Below are 18,059 nucleotides of genomic sequence, written 5' to 3' on the forward strand. Positions count from 1 at the left end.
TTTCCAATAAAAAAAATACTGACTTCAAGCTTTAGTATAGTGTATAATCTTACAAAAGCTTTTTATTTCAGAGAAAAGCTGATCTTTGTATTTTTCTATTCATCAGAGAATCCTGAAAAAAATGTAATCAACTGTTTTACATATTGATAAAAATAATAATAAAAAATTTGCTGTTTCTTGAACAGCAAATCTGAAGGGTCATGTGACACTGAAGTCTAGAGTAATGATGCTGAAAATGTCAAATTAATAAGTTACATTTTTAAATATATCCAAATAGAAAGCAGTTTTTTTAAATAGTAAAAATAGTTCACAATATTACGGCTTTGACTATATATTGGATTTTAAAAAATGCAGGCTTGATCAGCAGGAGACATTAAAAATCTTACTGTTTAAAAACTTCTGACTTTCTTCTGTGGAAAATAAAGAAAGGCATTTTAAAGAATTTCGGTTTCCATTGACTTCCATTGACTTCGGTTTCCATGTTTTGCCAAGTCAATGCGAAGCCAAATAGTTTAGTCACCAACATTCTTTATAATATGTTCTTTTGTGTTCCACAGAACTCTCTTACATGTTTGGAATAATACAAGGTTCAGTCAATGATGACAAATCCCTCATCCGTTATTTAAAGTGCACAAACCACTCAGACAACCTAAAAACTAGTCATATGTATGTCTTCAGGGCTTTCCTACAATATCAGCACAAGAAAATGTTCTGACAAGTTGGGATTTATACAGCTAACAACACTGATCCAATCATTCACTCTCAAGATAACAAACCTTGATGAAGTTGTTCAGGTGGCCAAGTTTGCGCATATTCGAGACCCCCTGCTGTTTGGCCACATTTTGGAGGATCTCTCGCATGTTCTCGGTGGGGTCTGGAAGAAAAGATGATTGAAGAGTTGAAGAGCGATGGGAACACAGAGACATTATGTTCTGTCTATAACGGCGTGATATAAGTAACCGCACCATTTCCATTATTGGTGCGCTAGCTACAACCACAAGAAGCATAAAAGTGCTTTATGGGATGAAATCACAAACAGATCATTAAAATTAGTAAGCACACAAAAGCAAAGTGTTTTACTTAGTGGGACTTCCTGACATCATCTCACTTAACAAATTCTCATAAACAATACCCTGTGCTCAGTTTGGTAAGGACGTCTTAGCACGCATCAAGAACCAGTGATAAACGCCAGTGAATCATCAACACAACTCACACTAAATTTATGGAAAAACACACTATAAAAAAATACAACCTGCATATTTTCCAGTTTATGAAACCTTTTAAGTGTCAAATACTATTTTCCTGAAACTACATAAACACCCCTGTCAGACCAATCAAATTACCCCAAATGTTGTCCCAACTAGTCAACACACAGTTGTCTGAACAAAGAACGTCATATTTTTGAAATGTTAAGGCTTTGTGGTTCCCAGCATGCATTGCAGCATGAATAAATTATGCAGTTACCGTTATAGGATTATTGTTTTGCTGTTTGCTGACTTCATTTAGACTTTATTGCTCTTTTGTCATTATTCTTAGGTATTTGTTGTGCTAAGAGCTCATCTGTTTAACAACTGTTGATTGCCACTGCCACTTTGATGTTTGTGTGTCTAGTTTTGAGGCCTAGAGCATGTTCAACCACTTATATGATATTTTACAAAAAAGACAATGTTGTCTACATATTAGACCAAGTTATCCATTAAGGTTTCTAGAAATTAATTGTTTGTCATTCCTAAATAAACATAAAATTGATAATGTGGTGACTTTTTACACATACTATTTTTCCATCAATCTTCACTGAGAAGAACTAAAAAACTATTGTTGAGAGAACGCAAAAGTCTTCACTCATCAAGTTGCCTTATTGTTGTTTTTTTTTCTCGTTTTTTCAACTTTTTATTTTTCACAGTGCAGACAGAACCTAAACTACAGACAAACTATCTATCTCATATCAAATACCAGTAATGTAATATAGTAATTTTTGTTAAATTGGTAACACTTTATAATAAGGTTCATTACTACTATAGTTAAAATGATCTAAGAATGAACAATACCTCTGCAGCATTTATTAATGTTAGTTCATGTTAATTTCAACATTTACTAATGCTTCATTGAAATCAAAAGTTGTGCTTGTTAACATTAGTTAATGCACTGTGAACATGAAAAATGGATGACTGTATTTTCATTAACTAACATTAACAAAGATTAAATGAGAAGTCCACCTCCAGAACAATTTACAGATAATCAGATACTCACCCCCTTGTCATCCAAGATGTTCATGTCTTTCTTTAGTAAAGAAATTGTGTTTTTTGAGGAAAACATTTCAGGATTTTTCTTCATATAATGGACTGATATGGTTCCCCAAATTTTGAACTTCCAAAATGCAGTTTAAATGCGGCTTCAAACGATCCCAGCTGAGGAAGAAGGGTCTTATCTAGTGAAACGATTGGTTATTTTCATTAAAAAATACAATTTAAATACTTTCTCAAACGCTCGTCTTGTCTTGCTCTCCCTGAACTCTGTGTATTCTGGCTAAAGACAGTTAGGGTATGTCGAAAAACTTGATCGTATTTTCTCTCTCAACTTCAAAAATAATTTCAAAATCATCCTACATCGCTGCAGAAGTACAGACGCAGTCTTTGCAAAGTGAACATGCAAAGAAGATCAAACACCCTTAACAAAAAAGATAAAACAGCGAAGTTGAGGGAGAACATGAGATGGGAGTTTTACATACCCTAACTGTCATGAACTGGAACAAAAACCAGAGGTCAGGAAGAGCAAGACAAGATGAGTGTTTGACATTAAAAAGTATATAAATTGTATTATTTTTATGAAAATAACCGATTTCGATAGATAAGACCCTTCTTCCTCAGCTGGGATCGTTTACAACCGCATTTGGGATCGTTTGAAGCCACATTTAACCTGCATTTTGGAAGTTCAAACTCTGAGCACCATATCAGAATTTCTTTACGACTGAAAAAAGACATGAACGTCTTGAATGACAACGGGGTGAGTACATTATCTGTAAATTGTTGTTCTGGAAGTGAACTCCTCCTTTAATAAATACTGTAATAAATGTATTGTTAATTGTTCATGTGTGGTAGTTAATACATTAACTAACAGAACCTTATTGTAAAAGGTTACTGTTAAATTTGACAAAAGGATATCTAAAAAGAAACTTGGCACTTGGCAAGTCTGTAAGAATTCAGATATTTCATTCTCAAATATAAAAAATAAAATAGAATAGAATAAAATATTAAAATAAAATAAAACTAAACAAGTAGGAAAGTGGTGTTTGCTCTAGCAGTTGATGTACTCCCATATTAGAAAAGTCGTATAATAAAACAGACATTAGTGTTTCATATTGTATAAAATCAGCTTACATAAAATACAAACACTCAAAGACACAACAAATACTGCACTCTTTATGACTTATTTTGCCCAGCAGTCACACAGGATACATGTTCAATCACCTGTACCAAAACAAAACAAAATCCGCACATATTCTATAGACACCCTGTTGCCTTTCATACTAGAACCAAAAAGAGTAAAGCTCAGGTTTGTCTAAATACAGGTAGTCTGCTATTCAAAGGTTTGGGGTCAATAAGATGTTTGTTTTTTTTTTCTTCTTCTTTTTTTAAACTGTGACACTGAAGACTGGAGAACTGGCTACCGTAAATCAAAATTCAGCTTTTTAAAAGTATATTAAAATAGAAAAAGTGCTTAAATTGTAATAATATTTCACAATATTACTGTTTTGCTGTATTTTGTCCACCATAAATACAGTGTTAAAGAGCATAAAAGATTCTTTAGGAAAAAAAACAAAACAAAAAAAAACACACAATTTAAAAAATTGACTTTTGTATGTCAACAGGAATTTATGAATACAAAAAGATTAATACTATTCAACCTCAGGATATCAAGAAAACCTTTTCTGACCCAAGTTACAAAATGATAGATTCCAGTTTAGCACTGGAAGCATCCAAAAAAGGCCGTCCACATAGAGGTCATATGGGGATAAACAGCCTCAAGGTTAACCTATCAGCAAAAACAAGCACACAATCATGACCCTGCAATGACTAATAAGATACTTTTCCCCAACAAAGACACTAAATTACAAATATATTTAACATATTTTGGTGTTTTAGTAATACTCTTAACAATGCATATAAACACATCCATTACAATTTGAAACAAAACTAATCAATAAATAATATGCATGTAAAACCCTTAACCATGTTTTTAACAAACACGTTAAGTTTATGCATTAACTGCATTTAGTTGCAGTATTTATTCATCTGTTAATATTGCTTTTGTAACTGCATTACAAAATATAAAATGCAACATTAACAGATACTTTTTTTTCAAAATAATGTAAAGTGAAAATTAAAATTAACACTAATTAAAAATAATAAATGCTTCGGAGGTTTTTCACATTGCTAGATATGTGAACAAATGGAAAGTCTTGTTGGTAAAAAGAAGAATTACTACATTCAGTTGGACATTGGCTGACATATTATTTAAAAAAAGAATAAAGCTGCATGGTTTCTTGCTGCAGCAGATTGTTGTTTTGGTCTCTGCACCCTTTGGACCCTACAGTCCTGCAAGGCTTGACATGAATAAAAGTTACATATATCATTTGACCATTATATAATTATAAAAAGCATCTCTAACACCCTCTGTTTTCTTCTGTATTTAAGTACTGAATGCTTATATAAAAGAGCATATAGTGTATATGCATGCATGATGCATGTTGACTTGTACTAAGGCTGTGTCTCAATATCTAGTGGAGCAAGCATTTTGGGGCATCGTAGGTGGGTTTGGTACCCGCGAGGCTGACATTGAAATGCCCAGAAATGCTGTCTAGGTAGGGAGTTCACTAGGTTCATCTGACTTACCTCTTGTGAGATCGAGCGGTACATTTTCCTCCCCACTGTCATTCCGACCTGTATATGTAAGACAAAATAAGACATTGAGAAAGGGACGCTCGGGGCATGTGTAGCTGATGAAGACTGCATCATATTATCCACACGTATCTGTTAATCGGTCGATCAGAGTAAGATTAATCTCACCTCGCATCCGTATACTTCGGATAGGACGGCCTCGGATGCTGACCGCCATCTTTACCAGACACATTCACAACACCGGAAACCTCGAGAAATATCGCGAGAATTGGGCTTGAGCAGACTGTTGTGTCTGTACTTCTGCATGGCTGTCTGACTGATCATAAATAAAACTGCGAAGTAATAAATTATTTAATTAATTCGTTCATTTCATTTTTATACACAATCAATTATAATACCAAAGCGTAAAATTAATTAAAATTGCCAAGCAATATAAATGAGATAAATATATGGATATGGTCTCCTCATTTGACGTTTTTCTCGTGTTTTTCAAAGCAAAAACGCGTTCTGTGTAAATGTCCCCTTAGGTTTAGCTGTACAGTTTAGGTGTGCATCAATCTACCCAAGGACACTGTTGACATTGGTGGAGCATTTGTGAATGAATTAATAAAAAATAATCTAAATAAACAGTATAAATAGTTTCACTTTTGTATTTATACAGTATACAGTAGCCTATCTGTCTAAACAGATGTACTATATGCACACATAAATATATTTACTAAATTTAAAATATGCACTTTGGATGTTCACATCACATGTACAAATATGTACATACAAAATGTAGGTGAAGTTTCACTCTTTCCAAATTATTCTTGTTTTTGGTATTGTACATATGAATATGAATATATGCACTTTCATATAATTGCAAACATATAATCAAATTAAATAAATAACCAGTGAAGCCAAAAATCAAATAAATACATAATAGTCAGTGAGGACGAAATAAATAAATAAATAAATAAATAAATAATAAGTAGTTATGCCAAAAAAAAAAAAAAAAAAAAAAAAAAACAAAAAAAAAAAAAAAAAAAAAACATTTTGAGTGGATGAGAAAGGTTTTAAAATAAAATATTTAATTTAATTTAATTAATATTTAATTTAATATTTAATATTATTAATTTCTGTAGCTCACATCACAACGTAACTGAAAATATTCAGTTTTTAAGACTTCTCTCGTTCTTTCAAAATGTATTTTCATCTTTACTGACTATTATTTATTTTATTTTGGTTTCACTGATTTATTTTATTTACTTCTATTTTTTGTAACTGAAGAAAAGTGTATGTGTAATGTTAATGTTTATTCAGTTACAAAAGTGATATCTACACTACGAGTCAAAAGTTTTTGATTTTTTTATGTTTCTTTTCCTCACCAAGCCTGCATTTATTTGATCCAAAATACAGCAAAATCAGTCATATTGTGAAATATTTTTACTATTTAAAATAGCTGCTTTCTATTTGAATATATTTTAAAATGTAATTTATTCCTGTGATCAAATCTAAATTTTCAACATCATTACTTCAGTCTTCAGTGGTCACTTCAGAAATCATTCTGATATGCTGATTTGCTGTTTAAGAAACATTTATTATTATTATTATTATTATTATTATTATCAATATTTAAAACAGTTAAGTAATATTTTTCAGGATTCTCTGGTGAATAAAAAGATCCAAAGATCAGCATTTATCTGAAATAAAAATAGTTTGTGACATTATACACTATACTTTTCAAAAGAGCTGGGAGTCAGTATAATTTTTTTTCTATTTGTTATAGAAATTAATACTTTTATTTAGTAAGAATGCTTTAAATTGATTAAAAGTTCTATTTTAGATTAATGCTGTTCCTCTGAACTTTCTATTCATCAAAGAAACCAGAACAATTATACCCAGCTGTTTTCAACATAATAGTTCCATGAAGAAATCAGTTGCTAACAAACGGCAAGTTCAAACTAGACATTTTAGTGATACAATGCAGTCATACCACTTTTCTTACTCAACATTTCACCACATAAATAATTAAGGAAGTAGTACTAGTTTGTTAGTTTTCTTATAATCCATTACAGAAAAAAAAAGGCAGCAGCTGCGTTTGTATGAAACAATAGAGCAAGTCCACGATACCAGGATGACAGAATTAAGAAATTGTCCACATAATATTGAATTAAGCTTTAATATTTTATTAGCTAACCAAACACAAAGCTTCCGCCAAGAAAAATGATCAAGCATATAGCACTATGCTATACCTTGGATCAAATAAATGCAAGCTTGGTCAGCAGAAGAGACAATAACTGTAGCATAATATTTTTTGTAGGAACTGCCATACATTGGAAAGTTCACAATGCGTCTGTCACACACTACATGCATATAATTCTGATCACTACAATCGTAATCATGCGATCATACATACAAGCGTCATGTGTAATACCACCTTATTTCCAATGGGTGTCAGTGTTCTCATCTGTTTCTCTGACTGCAACAGAGTAAGAAGAAGAAGTGTCACGTTGCGGCGAAAACAGGTATCGCTCATCCAACTGCAGTCCCAAGTAGGTACATTTTATGGAATTGCAATTTATTACACTTCTGTAATATGTGGTTAGTAGATATTATGATGCTAGCGTTAATATTATGTTACTAGCTATAATGGTGCAGCTATAAAGAAAGCGCAGGAATGAGGCATTCGTTTTACTTAAGATTAAAGTGGTAAATAATATAAATAATAAGAATGTTTTCGCAGTTAGATTCAAAGTATCTGTTCTGCTGTAAGGTACCATATGTAAATACTATTTTAGGAGAGACATTCGTTATTAATTTAGCCTGTTTGTATGTTAGTCAATATTTGTTTACAGATTAAGTGAGTGAGTGAAGGTAAAATGGGGCGCTCATCCAAAGACAAACGAGATATATACTACAGGCTGGCGAAGGAGGAGGGCTGGAGAGCGAGAAGTGCCTTCAAACTCCTGCAGCTGGATGAAGAGTTCAACCTGTTTAAAGGTAAGAGCTTTAGTGTGCTTCATCAATCATTTGCATGGGATAGTGGATGAGTCATCATAGGATATGTCTAAAAAGCTTGTGAACTGCCTACATGGATGGCATGAAAGCAGGCTTTTGTGTTCAAACGACTGTTCGTGTTCTACATACAGGTGTTAGTCGTGCTGTGGACCTGTGTGCGGCACCTGGCAGCTGGAGTCAAGTTCTGAGCCGCAAACTCCGGTTGGTTAAATGCAAAATGCACTTGATCTGTTGTGCACCATGAAGTGCAAACTTCACATACAGATGCTGTCAAATAAAATATGGTTGATTGAATTGCCATTCACCCTTTTCTGTCCTGTTTCAGTGGAAAAGACAAGAGTGAAGAGGTCAAGATTGTGGCAGTTGACCTGCAAGCAATGGCCCCTTTGCCAGGTGTTACACAAATTCAAGGAGACATCACTAAGGTGCAGTTTTTTGTTTTTTTTTTTCCAGCATTTTAATTTGTATTTTAAAGCAAGACTGTCCAGGTGAATTGGGTATTAAATCATCAAATAGATATACTTCCCCAGCTAATTGATTACATTAAGTATTGCAAACAAAATTGCATTTTCTGTATTACAGGTTTGTTTCTTAAATGTTGTTTAAATATGCAAATTAGGCATTAATATGTACTTGTTCATATACATATCCAGAACAAAAATATAAACGTTGGATAAAGCAAGGCTCAATATTATTGTTTCATTTTAACATATTAGAGTAAGTTTTTACAGAGGGGTTATTGGATATAACTTTCTATCACTAAGAAATCAGAAAATACTGTTAGTAGCCAGAAAAAACTCATGAAATCATTTTGAGGGAACAGCCTTTAAAGATATATAATGCAATGTAAATCTACAGATGCAAATAGATGAAGTACAAAACAATATTTTGGATGTTTTTTTCCCTCTAGTGTGAAATAAGATGAAAGACCTATGAATAGCCCAATATTTATCAGTGCATGAAAAAACAATGCATTTGCATGTAGTTTCTTGCATTAAACGTAGGGATGGGCGATGTCATTTGCAATATACCGGTAAAAATTTTCCCCATGATAAGAATTAGTCTTCCCGTAATAATAACGATAAAGTCCACAGTAGCACGTGTTCGATACAGTTTCTCATGCGTATTAGCTTGCTTACAAACCTGTTGTCCAATAAAGATATCATTTATTGACATGCTTTTTCTTCAGATTAACTTCATGACATAGTCGAGTGTTTAAAATAACCTTTTGCGATCAGACGTGGTTTCATATCACAGAATGAGGCAGAAATCATACTATTTTATAGTATATAAAAGCTCTGTCGATTAGCATTGCTTTATAAATATACTTTATCCTTATTAAAATACCCAAGAATGCTTGAAGAACACAGACAAACCATGTATTGTAACTATCGTATGTTTATTGTCAAGTTTTAAAAGTTTTGCCTTTTTAAAAAAAAATTTAAAATCTGCGTTTTATTCAGCTACAGCGATAACCTGAAGCGTCAGTACTATTACTTCTGTAATGCACATGTGGAGTTTCCGTGCAAGGGCTCCCTCCGGTTTCCGGTATGAATTAAACAGTCATTACATTGTACATGTTTACTCAGTTATGTCTATTTTGGGTAAAAATAGGAAAGATAATGCTTTTCTCTAAAGAAACCGGATTCTCTGAATTATCATCATTGATATTGTTATCACAATAATACCAGAAATTATCGTGATTAAAATTGTAAGCCCATATCGCCCATCCCTACTTAAACATCTGTTTTATTTGTGTGAATTGTATATTGTTTTAGTAATTCTTTTTTTGAGTCAAGCACAGTAGATATTCCACCATACCAAGTATATGATTGTTCTATAGATTTCTACAGCGCAGGAGATTATTCGACATTTTGAAGGACAGTCTGCAGACTTGGTCGTATGTGACGGCGCCCCTGATGGTGAGAAATAACCTTTTGTTTTTTTATTATTACTTTCTATCTGATTGATGTAGCAAAATTGTGATTTAGCAAAATCTTGTATTGAAAGGTTTTGTTTTTTTTGTATGTTACTCTGTATAGTTACAGGTCTTCATGATGTAGACGAGTACATTCAGGCGCAGCTACTGCTGGCGGTATGTATTACTATAGTTTCCTTTAATCTTATCGTTTTGGTAACACTTTAAGGTCCCATAAGTTAGTTTTAGTTAGCCCTAACTCCCAATACATAACAGTAAGAAATACATTTGTTAAGCTGTTTGATGGTGCTGTCAAAATTAGCAAGTTTATTATATTATATTAAACGCTTTCAAAACTACACAGCCTCAGCATGATTATGATCACTATTTTGTTTTAGTAAGAGTTTCATAATGATTCTAGGGGGTAATCTATTAGACTGGGGCTGTCATAGGCTGTCAAATGCAGATTTACCAAGCTCAACAGCCCAAGCAGATATAAATGAGACGCTATTGGCTGTTTTAAAAAGGGGGCGGGCCTGCTCAATATGTCCCGCCCTGTCTTCCTGTTTTAGTTGAAATTACGTCACCACAGAATAATGCGGTTTGTTTTAAGGCACTTCAGTGGACCTTTAAAGTGCGAATGAAACTAGGAGCATGCATGTCAGATCCGCATCACTTTCAGCAGTGGCAGCTCTTAAAGTAATAGCAGCCAAAAAACCTAACCCAGCTGCTGTGATGTCTGTTAATCAAAGAACGAAAGAAAAACAAGGAAATCAGTAACTTTTATAGTTTTAAGGATTCACCTATATTTAATTTAGATTTCATATTTAATTTAACTTAATAACTTTATTCAATTTCTATACTTGCTGAAGAGCACAGATAAATAATGGGTTTATGTGAAGATTGTTTTAAGTTCACTTTAAATTAGAAGTTGTTATTTTTTAAAGTCTAATAAATGTTAAAGTTAATATCAACAGTCTTTTTGTTATTTCTATAGTAATTTGAAGATTGAATATGACATTTGCAATATAAAAGCATATTTAAAAATAATGTTAGGTGGGAATAATTTCAGAAAAGATGTGTGATTAATTAGTTAATTTTTTTAATTGATTGACAGCACTAGTATTTATTAATTCTTTAATATTAGTTAAAAAGTACAAAATATGAAAATACAATTTTTAATTATTTCATGTTAGTTCCATTAAATAATATAAGCCAATAAACCTTTGTTCTTACACAACATACATGCTAATGTTTTAATGTGCTATTTACTTATTATTAAAAGCATTAATAATGCCATTAATTATTGTTATTTTTTATAGTTAAGTAGTAGTTTCAAAAGTTTTTGCTGTGGTATGCTACCAAAACTGTAAAAATGTTCTTGTACTGGTAACCACTACTGAGGTTTTGGTATCATGACAACACTAATGGCAAATATAATTGTTTAAATGTGTGATTTTTATTTGGTTTCTGATTTACTGTGTAACTGCTAGACTGCTTGTTGAAGGTTTTGCTAAAGGCTTTATGTTTTCATATTGACAGGCTCTCAATATCACCACACATGTTCTCAAACCAGGTGGCAACTTTGTTGCAAAAGTAAGCCATCCCATTTTCATTCATACTCTTAAATACATGTCAAGATTATGAAATTTATAAAATGTGTTAGGTGGGAAATGTTGACTTCAATGTCTTTCTTCTTTGTAGATCTTCAGGGGAAAAGATGTGACCCTGCTGTATTCCCAGCTCAAGATTTTTTTCAGCTCTGTAACCTGTGCCAAACCACGCAGCAGCCGAAACTCGAGCATAGGTGAGAGTAGAATTTCATTCAAAGAGGAAATGTAAAACTATATTGGGAATATTATACTTGTTCATACATTAACCAATGTGTTTTTGCCCTTCAGAGGCATTTGTGGTGTGTCAGAATTACTCTCCACCAGAAGGTTATGTCCCCAACATGTCCAACCCATTACTTGATCACTCTTATGGTAACTTTCTCCAAAACTGTGTTTCAAATTTGCTTGTGCTCATCTGTATATGACATTTGTCTAAGTATATACCCATGTCTTCCTGCTTACAATATGAATGCAAATTTTTCCCATCCAGATGTCGACTTTAACCAGCTAGAGGGGCCAAACCGAATAATAGTTCCTTTTCTTGCTTGTGGAGATCTTAGTGCCTTTGATTCAGACAGAACTTACCCGCTTCAGGTGCTAATCTGCTTTTTTCAAATCACACACACATGTCCATAAATGAGCAGTCTGACCTAACGCATGTTTTGCTTTATTCTCAAACAGCTCGATTCTAGTAAAGAGTACCAGTATTTACCACCAACCCAACCTCCAATTCGGCCTCCGTACCAGCAAGCCTGTCAGCTCCGCAAGAATAACTTGTTAGCCAAAGAGGACTCACCTTCTGGCGCGCTTGATGATTCCCTGTCCGCTTTAGATCTCAAGAGTACGGACACAAACACAGCCACACAAGGAACCACAGACTAATAGACATTACAGCTTCTGTTAAAATCCTTTCATTGTTTTATCACGATTGATCAACATTTATTTTTAGAGTTTTTAGATGCTCTCAGAAAAAATGTGTTACGTCTTTGTGCCTTATTTACACCTAAAAGGTTCATAACAGTACCTTAAGGCTACATACTAATCCTTTGAGTTATTAATATGCAACTTTTAGTGGTAAATAAAATGTAAAGTTGTCCCTTTTAAGGGTACTGTCCCAGGAACGGGCTGTGTACCATAAAGGTACAATTTCTGCACATTTTTTGACAGAGTGGGTTGATAATATAAGTTATCTTTTATGTATTTAATTGTTTCTGCAACTTTTATTACACTCAGAATTTGTATTTGTATAAGTCACAGAAACCACCTGACTGAATTTAAACTTTTAACTGCAGCTCTACATGTTAATAAAACACATAAATTTACCATGAGACAGAGTTTGTTGGTTTTTTTTGTAGATGCAGTCTTTCAAATTAAGTTTGAATCCATTTTTGCATTTTAAGGCTTCAGATCATTATAATAGGCTTATGTATGAATACAGAATTAATACAGACATGTTATAAAATCTTAGAATAACTTTGCACAAAACTGGTTAAGTGCAGTATGAAATGCGTTCCCAAGCCTGCAAATGTGAGAAGATCTGCCATCTGTTTCCTTTCATTTGCTTGCTCAATGGTCCATGCATATATGTACAGTTTCATTACTGTAGTATTTGTGACTGTGTAAGTATATACAGTATCATAACCCACCAGCATTTTATATTTTCCTGCATTCTGCTTGAGTCCACTGATTAGGTCTGTTCTAATTTATGCTTTAGTATAGTTAATTTATATAAAAGTAGAATTGATGGTTATTGAAAGGCTGGGCAAAATCAGTCATGCAGAGAGCCTTAAGAGTTTGGCAGGAAAATAGAAACCTGTATGCAAAAATTGTAACCGTGCATCCGGTTTGTGTACGTGTGCACGTGTGTGTGTTTTTGACATTGTTATACTAGATGTTGCATGAAGACCTGATGCCCTAACTGGTGTTACTGTATCAGCTTGAGCACGTGCAAATATGATGCGGCTGGTTTTATTCTGTAAGTGCTACATTTAAATTGTATATGTTTATGTAGAGAGTGTTTGACTGATATTTGTTGGTTCACCCTTTACACTGATTATTTTTCAGTGAGTCTTTTTGGTGAATTAGCAAATGCAGGTATGTGGTTAATGTTTTCTTCATGAATTTTGTATTTTTTTAGTAAATTGTTGGTATTTATATTAAAATTATGTATTTTTTATATATATATATATATATATACACCAACAAAAGAGGGATGATACAAAATGCGTTATTTAGTACTGACCGGAATAAGATATTATTCTATTATATACAAATAATATTTAATAGAATATTATATTATTTTATTATATAATAAAGATGTTTACATATAGTCCACAAGAGAATCTAATTGTTGAATTTATAAAAATGATCCTGTTCAAAAGTTTACATCCCCTTGATTCTTAATTCGTGTTGTCACGTGAATGACTCACAGCGAGGGTTTTTTTTCTTTCTTTTGTCCCTTGTTTGTCCTGAACAGTTAAACTACCCAGTGTTCTTCAGAAAAATCATTCAGGTCCCACAAATTCTTTGGTTTTCCAGCATTTTTGTGTATTTGTACCCTTTCCAGCAATGACTGTATGTTATCTTCTGTAGCCTCTGAAGTACTAAATTTAATTAAAAATATTATATTTAGGTAAAATAAGAAAAATGTACACATTTTCACTCTGTTCAAAAGTTTTTACTCCATGGCTCATAATGCATTGTTTTTCCTTTTGAAGCATCAGTGAGCATTTGAACCTTCTGTAATAGTTGCATATGAGTCCCTCATTTGTCCTTAGTGTGAAAAGATGGATCTCAAAATCATAGTCATTGTTGGAAAGGGTTCAAATACACAAAAATGCTGAAAAACCAACAAATTTGTGGGACGTGAAGCATTTTTCTGAAAAAAATAAAAAATAAAAACGTGGGCAGTTTAACCATTCAGGACAAACAAGGGACACATGAACAACTATCACTACACACAAAAAAGACACACACACACAGCTGTGGATCATTCAGGTAACAACACAGTATTAAGAATCAAGGGGATGTAAACTTTTGAATATTTCATTTTTATAAATTCAACTATTATTTTGCCTTGTAAACAATATTTATGTGAAATATTTTATTCAGGTCAGTACTAAATAAACCAAAACATGTGTTTTGTATGATCCCTTTTATTTTAGTAAAATAACATGGCAACATTTTCAATCCCTAATTCAACTTGCAACCCTTATATATAGATTTCAGTGTTAGTCTTAGGGTGATGACTCTCAGCGATCGGACGGATCTGACATGCTGTCATTTGAACCAGTCTACGTGTATTTTCTACGCTGATTCAAGAAACATTAGCCAACAAAATTCCTCCTGCTGTAAACTTACCATCAGTGGAGAGAAACTGGTACGGGGAAAAGCTGAAGGGAAGCATCGAACGACAGTTATCGTCCGCTGTGAGGGCGAAGATTACAACAAAAGCCAAAATGTCACCATTACAGTGTGGAGGATATGTAAATTGCTTTTTAACCATTGTAATGGAATAAAAGACTTAAAAAAATTCTTTATCGCAATATAGGCTGCAGATTTAACATTTTACACTGCCTCTGTTTTCATTAGCTCTTTCTGGGAAATACATTCTTGTTTTACTGCTTATCCTGGGGTCGCTGATTCTGCTCTCTTTGCTCTTGTCCATCATCATATGTATTATCTATTTGATCAAAAAACAAGGTAAGAAACTGCAAACATAACAAGCTCTAGTGTAAGTCTGGTTATGTATGTTAAAGAATGATTTTACATGTAATATCCTAGATGTTCAGAGGTTTATAACCACCAACCAGGAAATAATTTATACAGTATACACAATTTTTGACCAATGTCTTCAGTAGTATTCAAAATGTATTCATTCATTCATTTTTTATTTGTTTTTAAGGTAATAGTGGAAAGTTTTATCCAGTGAGGTCAGTGCATATTATGACATTCAGCTAAAATATTTGGTATAAACCTGTGGTTTTCTAAATATTGTGTTTTGTTTTCATAGTTACAGAACTGAAGTAATGGACACTGGTGAGTCAGTTTGGATATTTTTATCAGCAGAATAGCTTATAATGTTTGTAGTACAGGTGCAAACTTCCATTAAACCTCTCTACTGTGTTTTTATTAGTAAATGGAAATTCTGAGGTCATAATCTGTATGATGTTGAGGTGTGATTTATTTTAAAAGAAATATAAAATTCACGACAAATTCACAACAAAATAATTCTTTTTTTTTCTAGACAACCAAGATGCAAATTCTGGTACTGTTGAAGTACAGGATGAGAAAACAGAGGTACATCTTTTATTTATTTAGTTGAAATGAGAATCAAAACAACACGTCAGAAAGTCATACAAGTTTTACATTAACTTCGAATGTTTACATTTAACTGCATATCAGCCAAAATCTGCATTTCCCTACCGTTATGAATGCTTTTATGAACGTGATTTGGCGAAATAAAAAATACAGATTTGTAATGTTGAATATTGACTGAAAAGTGTGTTTTCCATAAATTATTTATTTATTTTTTTTTTTTTTTTTTTACAGATAACAGACGATGAGCTATTATATGCCACTGTGAATCATTCAGGTGCTGGTGAAAACTCTGCTCCTGTAGTGAAGTTTGAATCAGGAACTGACTACGCCACAGTGGTCGTACACTGAACAACTGTTAACACTGAATGAATTTTTTATACTCACTGATTTAAGTCACCAATGATGAAATAAAATTTGTATGTTTTATGTTTTGAGCAAATTTCTTATGGTTCTCATGACTTGGTTTTAGATATAAGATATATAATAAACTCACATGGAAGAATTTGTTCATTTGATTAATAAAAATCAGAAACAAATGGTTGAATTAGTAGTGGCTCTGTTGCTACAAGTAGCTACACTTCTTGCTGACAGGTATAGTTGTCTTGAAACTCTTTATATACACTGCCGTTCTAAAGTCTGGGATCAGTATCAGGATTTTTAAAGGAGAAGTCCACTTCCAAAACAAAGATTCACATATAATGTACTCACCCGCTTAGCATCCAAGATGTTCATGTCTTTCTTTCTTCAGTCGTAAAGAAATTATGTTTTTTGAGGAAAATATTTTTGCATTTTGCATCTGCACTGAATATACAGTTTAAAGGCGGCTTCAAACGATCCCAAATGCGGTTGTAAACGATCCCAGCCGAGAAAGAAGGGTCTTATCTAGCAAAAGGATCGGTTATTTTCCTTTATATATATATATATATATATATATCTATATCTATATATATATATATATAAAAACATACAATTTAAATACTTTTTAAATCTCAAATGCTCGTCTTGCCTTGCTCTTCCTGAACTCTGTGTATTCTGGCTCAAGACAGTTAGGGTATGTCGAAAAAACTTCCTCAACTTCAAAAAAAAAAAGTCATCCTACATCGCTGCAGAAGTTCCGACCCAGTCTTTGCAAAGTGAACATGTAAAGAAGATCAAACACCCTTAACAAAAAAGGTAAAACAGCGATATAGGATGATTTCGAAGTTGAGGGAGAACATGAGATGGGAGTTTTACATACCCTAACTGTCATGAACCAGACAAAAACAGTCCAGGCAGAGTAAGACAAGACAAGCATTTGGCATTTGCAATTGCATTTTGGAAGTTCAAAATCAGGGGACCATATCAGTCCATTATATGAAGTAAAATGCTGAAATGTTTTCCTCAAAAGACACAATTTCTTTACAACTGAAGAAAGAAAGACATGAACATCTTGGATGACAAGGGGGTGAGTAAATTATTTGTAAATTGTTGTTCTGGAAGTGGGGTTCTCCTTTAATGCTTTTTTAATGAAGTCTGTTAAGACCCATTTAGGGCCCAACATAAGAAAACCATTCTAAACAAATGTAACCGTGGCCAGGGCAAAACGTTTTATTTGATTTTATTGTACAAATAAAAAAAAGAATATGACCAAAAATAGAAACAGCAAGAAATGCATTTAAACAAAAACAAATCATAAACAAGGACTGGTGAGTTAACTAGTTTAAACTTACTCAAGAGTTAAGAAGTCAAGACAAAAAAGTCCCAGTACAGAACTCCATTTTTGGAAACTCCAAATCAGAGAAAAGGTTTCAGACGACTCAACTTTATTAAAATCTTTTAAAACAGACTTACTTGGCAGTTGCTGATACATGGCTCTGATACTGGCACAGGCAGGAAATTCATCTGGATAATTTGTGTACACCTCATTTGGTCTCCTCAACAGGAAGTTCTGACACTAAAAAGGACTTCATCTCAATATAGAATCTTAACAGGGACACTGACCAATCCACCAAGAATGGCGTGTAGTCCTCAAAAACAGAGCCCTTTTACTTTCATACTCAAAAGATGGAGGTTTAATCAAGAAGCTATTCACTAAAGCTAAGGCTTAGAAGAACTTAGAAGAAGCCTCAAGTACAAAGCAGTCAACCTTTTAATGACCCTGCTTTTTGTAATAAAAACAAAGGTCAGACACATTTTCGTCAAACTCGTTTTTTTTACCCTGAATAAAGGAGCTGGGCTTAAGACCTTCAGTATTTTCAATACTCTCATCAGTTTTTGTACAAGATGGCTGATCAAACACTTTAAGTCAAAACAAACTCATCTACCAGA

General features: G+C 33.1%; 3 protein-coding genes across 6 annotated transcripts in view; 2 read left to right on the forward strand and 1 right to left on the reverse strand.

Annotated features, from left to right (window-relative positions):
* rictorb (RPTOR independent companion of MTOR, complex 2b) overlaps positions 1-5,144 on the reverse strand; it is a 40,836-nt gene extending 35,692 nt beyond the window's left edge. For all 4 annotated transcript variants that reach the window (XM_051092462.1, XM_051092461.1, XM_051092464.1 and 1 more), the window contains exons 1-3: positions 5,067-5,144; positions 4,893-4,940; positions 777-874 (exon numbers count right to left, since the gene is read on the reverse strand). In XM_051092462.1, coding sequence (XP_050948419.1) covers positions 777-874; positions 4,893-4,940; positions 5,067-5,130 — 210 coding nt within the window. In that variant the 5' untranslated portion in view covers positions 5,131-5,144. The remainder of the gene's footprint in view (positions 1-776; positions 875-4,892; positions 4,941-5,066) is intronic.
* Positions 5,145-7,353: 2,209 nt separating this feature from the next.
* On the forward strand, positions 7,354-12,760 carry ftsj1 (FtsJ RNA 2'-O-methyltransferase 1). Its single transcript, XM_051092465.1, has 11 exons — positions 7,354-7,435; positions 7,722-7,883; positions 8,033-8,102; positions 8,227-8,326; positions 9,745-9,823; positions 9,944-9,996; positions 11,362-11,415; positions 11,524-11,626; positions 11,721-11,804; positions 11,923-12,026; positions 12,114-12,760. The coding sequence occupies exons 2-11, from the start codon at positions 7,763-7,765 to the stop codon at positions 12,312-12,314; spliced, it is 969 nt and encodes a 322-aa protein (XP_050948422.1). The 5' UTR covers positions 7,354-7,435; positions 7,722-7,762; the 3' UTR covers positions 12,315-12,760.
* A 559-nt stretch (positions 12,761-13,319) lies between these two features.
* On the forward strand, positions 13,320-16,178 carry LOC127152034 (uncharacterized). The gene is made up of 8 exons (XM_051092428.1): positions 13,320-13,407; positions 13,497-13,526; positions 14,654-14,917; positions 15,024-15,134; positions 15,337-15,364; positions 15,445-15,470; positions 15,679-15,731; positions 15,984-16,178. Exons 1-8 carry the CDS (start codon positions 13,386-13,388, stop codon positions 16,098-16,100), a joined length of 651 nt encoding a protein of 216 aa, XP_050948385.1. The 5' UTR covers positions 13,320-13,385; the 3' UTR covers positions 16,101-16,178.
* The last annotated feature ends 1,881 nt before the right edge of the window (positions 16,179-18,059 follow it).

This window comes from Labeo rohita, chromosome 21 (genome assembly GCF_022985175.1).
Source record: "Labeo rohita strain BAU-BD-2019 chromosome 21, IGBB_LRoh.1.0, whole genome shotgun sequence".
In the NCBI taxonomy this organism is placed as follows: Eukaryota; Metazoa; Chordata; class Actinopteri; order Cypriniformes; family Cyprinidae; genus Labeo; species Labeo rohita.